Source organism: Phalangium opilio, unplaced genomic scaffold (assembly GCF_054372755.1).
Source record: "Phalangium opilio isolate 3A_F unplaced genomic scaffold, DU_Popi_V2 ptg000217l_1, whole genome shotgun sequence".
Lineage (NCBI taxonomy): Eukaryota > Metazoa > Arthropoda > Arachnida > Opiliones > Phalangiidae > Phalangium > Phalangium opilio.
Genome location: NW_028324218.1, coordinates 13,470,029 through 13,479,352, shown reverse-complemented (window position 1 = coordinate 13,479,352; position 9,324 = coordinate 13,470,029). Strand labels below are relative to the sequence as shown.

The window sequence follows — 9,324 nt, the reverse complement described above, 5'->3', positions numbered from 1 at the left end:
CCATTGTGTTCGTATTTTAATAACCTCTATTATTATAGACAATTTCGGTTTAGCCATACTCGTAAACCAACTACCAGGGGCTACGGCCATTGGGGTAAAATGTTATGATGTATCATCACAACAGATGTCCGTACCGACTAATAATAATAATAAAGTAATAAGTAATTAAAATGTACAAACAATTATCGAACCCCAAATAGGTTAAATAGACATATATATAAAAATTAATTAATAGTTAAATTAAAATGTGATATAGAGTGACGAATAGATGGCGCGGTTAGTGATGAAAAGTTATTTTGTCGTCTGCTACGCTTGGTTTAGAGACTGAGTTGGAAGGTTTTGAATCGTTTTTTTTAAATCACGGTCTACCAACCTTAGCAAAGGATTTGAAGTATTAACAATTTAAATAAGTCTAGTGATAAAAATGAATTAATGATCTCATTTTGCGTTAAAAAATGGTTAGTTGCAATATTTATAACGTGACCTTTAAGTTTTAAGAATAATCTCCAGGGAAACAAATTCCAAAATAGTCAATATTTGTGATAATTTATTTCCAAACAAGTAATTAAAATGAACGACAGGTTGTTACAATATCTCTGCCTTTTCTAACTTAAAAGTTAAAATACATATTTTTGGATTCATAACGGTTTTTAGAGGGAACTGTCCAAATCAATTACAGGAATTTCTTGCTCTGTCCCACTCTCATCTGAATTAACATCTTCAACGGACATATTATCTGGTTCTAAAATCTCTTCTTCAAAATCATCCAGCTCGTCATGAACAGTCAAAGTAGAATTACCCGGTTCCAAAATTTCTTGATAAAATTCATCACTTTCCAAGGAGCTGTTGTTTGCATTTTGTTCACTTTCCATATTCACGATGAGAGGACTTTGGAAGTTAGACATAAGGGCTATAACAGTCCACAGCTGATTAATGACAGGTGCAAGAGTCAAAGGAATAGGCCGATCAAGGATGTGAAAGCCTCTTATTCTAGCAATTCGCCGTTCTACGTGGATGCGAAGGGCTGCGATCTTTTGCGATTTTTCCAATTCCTCCTTGGAAAACTGGCCTTTTTCACCAAGGAATGGTGGTATATTCAATTTAACCCCTTTTGCGTTTAGCATCTTTTCAATCAAAAATCCTTTGTCTGCCATAACACTATCATTTTCGTCGAATTTAAGTTTTAAAAACCCACTTCGTCTTGTTATTTCCTGATCAGATATACTTCCAGTGAACAAATGAGATACAAATGTGACATAGCCATTAGGGCTTATTCCTAGAAGTCCTTTGTAAGTGGTGGTGGATTTGTAATTCGAGTAAGAAGCAGACTGCAAGACCATAGACTTGGAGGCTTGACATTTAAGTTCTGTCGCATCAATTATCACGCGAGTACTGGGATAATCTCTCTTGAAACCCTCCGGCATAGTTGCGTCGATTTGTTCTCGTGTAGGCCATATATTAATTTGTCCTAAGCGGAAGTACATGAAATTTATCCACGTAATACAATAATTGGACGCTGTGCTTGGTGAAATACCAAAGCGATCTGCTAAATCTTTTAAAAACAGCCCTAGTCGCAGACGCATCAAAACTAGAAGAAATTGATCTTTTACGTTCAGCTTCCTATTACGCGTCACAGGTGAGGTTTTTGGTATAACTTTCCCACTATTCCAAAAGTTGATATTTTCTGAATTGTGACCTGGATTAAGCCTATTGTATAGAGCCATAAGTTTGTCGTAGCTAGGCAGACCAGTGTAGAATAATAGGTCCTTGTTGTTATCATTTAATTTTTCTATACTAGGTTTAAGTTCATAGTAACGTTGCTCTGCAATTTTGGCTTGATGCTTTGCTTTAAGTATATCCTTCTCGGCTTCCTTCAGTTTGTAATTTTGGATATTAATTGCCCGCTTTTGGAGAGAAACTTTCAAATTCAGCTCCGCAATGCACGATTCCAACTCTTTCACTTTTTTAGAGCATTCACAAGTGCAATCATCAGCTCCAAGACACTCCTCTGTTGAAGCGACAACCGCGATTATATCTGATACAATATCTTTAATATCAGATTCCAGAACTTCAGTATTATTTAAACTTTCATCCGTTGGTTCTGTTGAGTCGTCTATTTTGGTACTAGTTGCAAAATTCCAGCTAAATATGGAAGGAACCGCCCCATTCCTCAAATAATTCGACCCATTACCGCGTGTAGGTTCATAATCAGTTGTTTTAAAATGTTTGGAGCACACATATATGTATTTCACCGGGTTATAAATATAGTCTCGACGTCGGACTTGCTTAAGCCAAAGCAATCTCATGGGTCGGTTTTTTAAGGAAGGTAATCTATGGTAAGAAATCTGAAATAAAATTTATAATTATTGGGGAGTAATTTAATCTCATTTAAATTGTACTTACACGTTTAGAAATTCCTCTTTGAGTGCAGTTCAAAACACAGCAAGTCTTGCCTGGTGGGCTCATTTTAACCAAGGCTTAGCAGTCCTACACTGAAATTTGCTTTATTTACATAATTTAAATTATATAATTTACATACGTTATACATACCCAAGATCAAAATTCAACAAGCTTGGTGATAATTAGTTGGTGAAAACCTGAAAGTACTATACTTTTTTCTAAATCACTTAAATCCGACCACAATCTGAGAAGGTAGGACTGTAGGAGCAAAGAAGATACTTTTCTTTGGTAGGAGCCATATTTTTTAATCCCCCGTAGCTTAGCCAATCAGAATGAGAACTACGAAAGCGCCATCTCTTAACAGATTCGCGCACAACGAGCTTACCCCGATGGCGCCCTACCCCTGGAAGTTGCTCTTCAATACCGAAATTGTCTATTGGTACACATGGTAAATAACAAATTTGTGAATAGAAGACCATGACTACCTAAAAATAAATAACAGAAACACACGCAATATAGACTAGTGGCACCCCATGTTATTTCCCCATAGAGCTTAATACAATCGAATTCTCTCGTGTAAAATATTAAATAGGGACTTGGCAATTCAGGCTTAACTCCGCCCCCAGCGCCATTATGGTATGTTTTTTTAACAGAATGAAATCTATATAAGCCCCTCCTCCTGGTATGTTTTTTAGCACTAGTGGAAGGTAGCCTGACGTTACATGACGTAGTACTGCCAAGTCCCTATTTAGCTACAATAACTTTGCACTTGTGCTGTTCACATGGCGCCTATTGATTGGAACGAAATTGACAAATGCAATCTTCAGGACATAAATGATGATTTAGCCGAAAGTTTCTACAAAAAACTAATTAATGTAAGTATACCTAATTAGAATATAAATTGTTGTTTTTAATTAACCCATATTATTAAAGTTTAACCCATTAAACGAAGATGATCCCAAAAGACTGCATAAGCTCTTTCTGGTGTCAAAAGCAGTTTTGCAGGTATAAATTCTTTAAGAAAACAAACTTTAGGTTAAAATAAAATAAATCACATCGGGTTCAAGCTCAAAGGGTTGCAAGCGGAGGTTGCGATGGAAGAATTGGAACAAATGGCCAAGAATCAAGGAAGACTGAGTGCTCGGCATGAAAAGGAGCTTTTAGCCGAGATTGAAGATCTGAAGGATGAGTTGGAGAATGTCAAGGTATTGAGATGTCTATTTTGTTGTGTTGTCTTGTGGAAAATTATTTTCTGTTTCTACCATGTAGAGTTTCGTACTTGGTTAAAACTATTCAAGGGTTTAGGATTGATTAGGAAGCTTGGTTCAGAATATTTACACTTGTCACAAGAGAAAGGCAAAGGATTATGTCGCAAGTGGCAGTGACCCTTTGCTTCTTCATTAAGAGATTAAGACCAGTTGTGACTCTACAATTAATTATTTTTGTATTAATCCCATTGTAAAATTCCTTTCAAGCTAAGGGACAATAAAGTAGAAAAAGTTCATTTTAATAGTTAAAGTGTTAGTGACACAATTTTCGTCATCCTCAAACTTAAAATGCGAAAAAAATCCTTGAAAAATCTAGTTTATTATGATATGTTTACTTTTTTACTTGGTTTCGTAGCAATTTATTAAATTGCAATCAAAGTTTTGTGTTTGGAAAAGGCCTAGTTGAGATTTTCTTTCGTCTGATGACGTAGTAAGGAGAGATTTTCACTCTAGATGTCGCTCACGTGACGCGCCTGTTAGTGTTGCCGCGCCGCGTTAAGCCTAATTTATTCAGATTCGCGCGCGCCGCATTAGTAGACTCGGGAGTCTCGCGCTTGGCTTTTCCGCGAGATGCCTTAGTGACGTATCAAGGAGAAAAACCCGCCAAAAATCTTCTCCGCAAATTTGCCTTTGTCCCCCAAATTTCAAGTTTTCAAAGTGTTTTTTCTGTGTTTTCCCTCATAATTAAATATTATTCAAGCATATTTTTGGAATCAGAAGAGTTTAAACTCTCAAAAAAGTAAGGTTTTCTTTAGATTTGAGATAATTTTTAAATCACGTCGCTATTCCTTTAAGGGTGTTAAAAATATGTTAAAAAAAACGGGATAACTCACCAAAAACTTTACATTAACTTATAATCTAATTTCAAAGCAGTGATTTTTGGCCGCGGAACATTAGTTTCTTAAAAGAAATTTCCATCTTCAAAGTTTTTTGCAAAATGGAGTTAGGCTTAGCAAGCGAAAATAGCAACTTTAAATTTTAAATTAAAGTGAAAGTTTGTTTTATGCATATCCTTAATCACTCCATCTTATTTCCGATGCACTTTCCAAGACTTAAGGCGCTTTTATTAACTGACAAATCTGGCTAAAATGACGTGTGTTTGCTCCAGAGCCGAAAATATTGAATCATTTCAACTCTGAAGCAGACGTCGCATAATTTTGACCCAGTTAAAAAAAAACTCGCATGAAGCCTTGGCACATGCATCGGGAATAAGAAGGATTAAAATTAAGCCAATCAGAACTCGTTCCACAAGGCCGGAGCTAAAACTAGCCCTTGCTAAGCTTAGAGGGCCAGTCAACTCCACCCCTCGATTATGGGAGCATCTAGTGGCCTTTGTTTAAACTAAACCACATCCAAGACTTGCTTTAAGCTAATTCCGGCTCTTGTGACGCCCCTAACATGATGGTTAATCTTCTACCCATCAATTTTACTTTGCCAAAGACAGGAACCAATCAGAACTCGTCCATGAGGGTGGAGCTAAAACTAGCCCTTGCTAAGCTTAGAGGGCCAGTCAACTCCACCCCTCGAAGGGCTTTTTAATGTAACTCTCGAACTAGAAAATTAGGTGTGGGATTGAATTGACAATAACGCGATTTGACATCGCGACACAAACACTTATTCACCATAAAGAAAACTTATTTACTGTATTTTTAATTTTTATCAACAAAAATACCACTAACCATAATTCCATGATATTTAGGGTTCGAGAAAAGGCAGTGATACGTCGCTTCTGAAACATAATCTTCGAAACGAGGAACTCGAAGAGGAAAACTTGACTTTGACTAAAGAAATTGAATCGAAAAAGACTGAAATCAGGAGGACCAAACGAGAGTTTGAGAAAGTGTGAACAGTTCACGAGTTACAATCTGCTCGGTTGATTACTGAGGAAGCTTGGATTATTAATTTTTTTTTCTAATCGTACTTAGGCTCTTGAAATGGTTGAGAAGCACGAAGAGGAGCAGAGTATCTTGCGTGACGAGATTGAGAAGTTGCAAGAACAACTGGAGGAAAGCAAAGAGATGATAAAGAATGTTGAAGTATCGAAAGAAGAAAGCTGCAAAATGAAGGAGAAAGAGCTCTTGGCAAAGATAAAAGTTAAAAACGCCGAGATTCATCAACTTCTAAATGATATAAAGGTACATTTTTGGTATCTGTCTATAATTTTTTGTTTTGAATTTTGTTTTGGAGTTCCCCTTTGTCAGAAGTAAGATAAGGGACTAGAAGTATCTAAGTAGGTAAATTCTTCACTTGGCGAAAGTGAATATTCTTGATAACACGCCAACTAGGGCTGGGAGTATCGAAGATTTTTGGTATCGATACCGGTATCGAGTACTGAATATTGTACTCGATACCGGGTATCGGTATCGGTGAAAAAAATACTCGATACCCAAAGTATCGAGTACTTTTTTTTAAAGCGCCACCTATGATAGATTTTGCGTATTTAAATTCTTTTAAGTATAATAAACACGTCGAAACGCGTCTAAGTTAAATTTCAGGTCATTTGTATCAATAGGACGAAGGAACTGGCCAAAAAACATACCTCCTCCTATAAAACTTAATATTAATTTTCGGTTACTCCGAATTTTCTTCAAAAGTCGCGCTTATATATGTAAATCCAATTCTTTGAACGGGATTCTATAGCACAAGCAGCTTGTGTCGATCGAATGGGCTATGGTTGAAGAAGCTACGTCTGACGTCAGTCTACTCTAGGTCTAGGGATGGAGTATAGAGACTAAACTATGTCGACGAGGGAAACATTCACGTGTTAAAATATAAAGCAAATGATTGGCCGCAAGTTTCAAATAGAAACGTTCCTTCGATTCCAGGGGGAAATTATTGGGGGATAAAGTACTCGATGCTTCGGAATTCGGATTTTTCGAAAGTACTCGATACCAGTATCGGATCCCAAAAACGGTACTCGATACCGGTATCGAAAGACTGAAGTACTCGATACCAAGTTGGCATCGAGTAGTATCGAACAGCCCTAACGCCAACGGTTGGCCCTCTTGTGGCGGTTTCAGAACTTCCCCTCCAAAACGTGAGACGCTCGCGGTGGTAGACTAGATTCAAACACCCGCGTCTGTGTTCCGCGGCTTTAGGTTGAGGGGAAGGGGGTAGGAAATTGTTTTGGAACTCGACCATTTTTTTCTCTCTAGTTGTGGCGCGATTGAATCGGCGTAAAATCCTCAAATTTGTTCACTAGTGCCAGGATTTATTACCAATGCTAGAGCTCTTTACTTCTAGTCCCTTATCCTACTTCTGCCTTTATTCGTATCAATCCTCATGTAAGGCCACTTGATATCATTCATTTCCGATGTCAACATTTTTATACCAAATGGAGTACAAAAAGAAAGCCTTAGATACTTGCAAGTCGCTTGTTTTGAAAAATATATATTTTAAAATCTGCGGTTTTAATGACTTTTTGGCGATATCTCGAAAAGAACGACACTGTTATGATATTAGCAATTGCTGATCGTGAAGTGCAGCTCGCTTCCAACAGAGGGCGACTCTGTTTTGAAGTGGAACATATCACGCTTTTATATTAACTGCCAGTCGTGAACCACAGGTATTTCCGCAGTGTGCTCTATTAAACAAACGCCAGTAGCGAGTTGCAGATATTTTCCGCCAGAAGGCGACACCGTTACGTTGCACGCTTTCATAGCAATCGAAGGACGCGAATTGCAAACCTTTATTTTCCCACAAGAAGGCGACACTGGTTTGATGTCCCTCGTGGAGTCGTGGTACAGTGAGGTACACCCTATTGGAAAGCTTCAGACCTTTTACCAAAGAAGGTGACACTGTTATGTCGCTTGCAACAGAGATATCTGTCATCTGAAGGCGACAATGTTTTGACATCGCACGCGATAAATTCTATTAACAAGAGCCGGGCTTAAGTTTAACGTCTTTTCCACCAGAAGGCAACACCAATATAGGACCGCAAGCGTCACGTCCTAGTAGTTTATATGGGCCTATGTTTCATCATAAGTTTATAAGATATGTTCCATAAGTATGACACTAACTATACTTGGTAACAGCTCGAGCTAGTTCGTGAACGACGACGCGAGAATTGACTACATTCGGTTTTACATTACCAAGCCTTTCACAGAGCCTCACCAGGCGTCGCTTTACGAGAATCTATGACGTTTCACCAACGTCACTTCATGACGAGCTCCAGTTTGTAACCAGTAGCAAACTTATGATTGAATTTCAAACATCTTACAGACTCTGGAAAGTGAGAACTCTGAACTTAGGTCACAAAAGAGTCAACTACACGAGAAACTAATTGAAGCGGTCGATCAAATGGAGAAAACGACCGATGAGTACATAAAACTGAAAGTTAGTTCCGCTAATTGAATTTTCATACGCTGGATTAGTAACGCCCATTTACGTTCCTTTTTTCCATGTACATTTTAGGAAGCTTATGATGAAAGCGAATCTCAATTAAAACTCATAATGGAGCAGAAAATGCTCCTTGCCAGTGAGGTAATTATTTCATTTAACCGGAGCCTCCGAAATGAACAAGGCCCATGCGTGTCGCGTAGCGAGAATATTTTTTTAACCAATTTAGTTCGCCGTGGTTTTACGCTTGGGGGCGCTTATATTACCGTAAAATAAACAAAGTTCAACCCCGCGACCCTGTCGACTGCTTAAGTATTCGGGCCAAGGTCGCGGATTGTAAGTATACGTTTTTATTACTCTTACTGAATTATTTTAATTGAAATAATTTATTTTGTTGTCATCAATACAATCTAACCGAAAGATTCAATAAAAAGTGAATAGCACCCAAAAACATTTACGTTAATTTTTGTTGAAACTTTTCTCTATTCTGAAAATTTTATGACTGACCCCTAAAATATCAACGATAATTTAAGGAAGACCCCTGTCACAACGATAATATAAGCGCCTTCTCGTACACATATATGGTGAAAATATTTTCCTTAACAAACTGGATATTTCCCCACAAAAAATTTGACATGCATGGGCCTAGTTCATCTCGGAGGCTCCGATTTAACTATAATTATTAATTTTACCTGAATCAGTGTTAAGTCATTTGAAATCTTAGATTGAAGACTTGAAAAGTCAACTTTCTCAAAAAGGAGAAGTTGATGATGAAATTATGGAGACTGTCAGTCGCAGAGTTCAAGAATGGAAGGTAAACTCAATTTACGTAATATCAGGGATAGATTTAATTTTAGAAGTAGGAATGGAGAACAGAGTAATCTGGGCGCGCGTCAAAGTCCCGGAACCCCTTCCACGGGATCATGGAGGGGTATGAAAGAAGAGACTGGTCATAGCGACAGAGGTAAAAAAGAAACTACGTATTTTTGGCCGTCCCCGTCAGCAACGTCATCAAAACGTAGTTTAAGTGAGCCAATAAGATGATTTAATCTTTTCGTTACGTGTTGGAGGGAGGGGCTCTATACCGGGCTATGAGTCGGACTGAAGTAAATACAAACCGTTCTCCATTCCTACTTCTAAAATTAAATTTATCCCTGGTAATATTTAATGATGCTTCCAGAATAGACGGGAAAATGTATCGGGAATTGGCTGCTTCGAGGTGCTTAGTAAAATGGGATGAATTGGGTGTGAGCGATGGAGCGACATCTATGGGGTACAGTAGATCACGTACGGCTTCTAGCTTCCAATTGGTTTGTAA

The 9,324-nt window shown here is 37.9% G+C and overlaps 2 protein-coding genes across 2 annotated transcripts in view; one reads left to right on the top strand and one right to left on the bottom strand.

Moving 5' to 3' along the window:
- Positions 1–591: 591 nt before the first annotated feature.
- LOC149616696 (uncharacterized) lies at positions 592–2,629 on the bottom strand. Its single transcript, XM_089856980.1, has 3 exons — positions 2,551–2,629; positions 2,404–2,492; positions 592–2,345 (listed from the first exon to the last, which is right to left on the bottom strand). Exons 2-3 carry the CDS (start codon positions 2,464–2,466, stop codon positions 651–653), a joined length of 1,758 nt encoding a protein of 585 aa, XP_089713106.1. The 5' UTR covers positions 2,467–2,492; positions 2,551–2,629; the 3' UTR covers positions 592–650.
- The window catches only part of LOC149616694 (centrosomal protein of 290 kDa-like), a 31,414-nt gene continuing 24,652 nt past the window's right edge, over positions 2,563–9,324 (top strand). The window contains exons 1-10 of the mRNA XM_089856976.1: positions 2,563–2,688; positions 2,765–2,848; positions 3,096–3,275; positions 3,334–3,405; positions 3,468–3,605; positions 5,368–5,508; positions 5,594–5,803; positions 7,890–8,003; positions 8,082–8,150; positions 8,731–8,820. Of these exons, the coding sequence (XP_089713102.1) occupies positions 3,183–3,275; positions 3,334–3,405; positions 3,468–3,605; positions 5,368–5,508; positions 5,594–5,803; positions 7,890–8,003; positions 8,082–8,150; positions 8,731–8,820 (927 nt within the window). The 5' untranslated portion in view covers positions 2,563–2,688; positions 2,765–2,848; positions 3,096–3,182. The remainder of the gene's footprint in view (positions 2,689–2,764; positions 2,849–3,095; positions 3,276–3,333; positions 3,406–3,467; positions 3,606–5,367; positions 5,509–5,593; positions 5,804–7,889; positions 8,004–8,081; positions 8,151–8,730; positions 8,821–9,324) is intronic.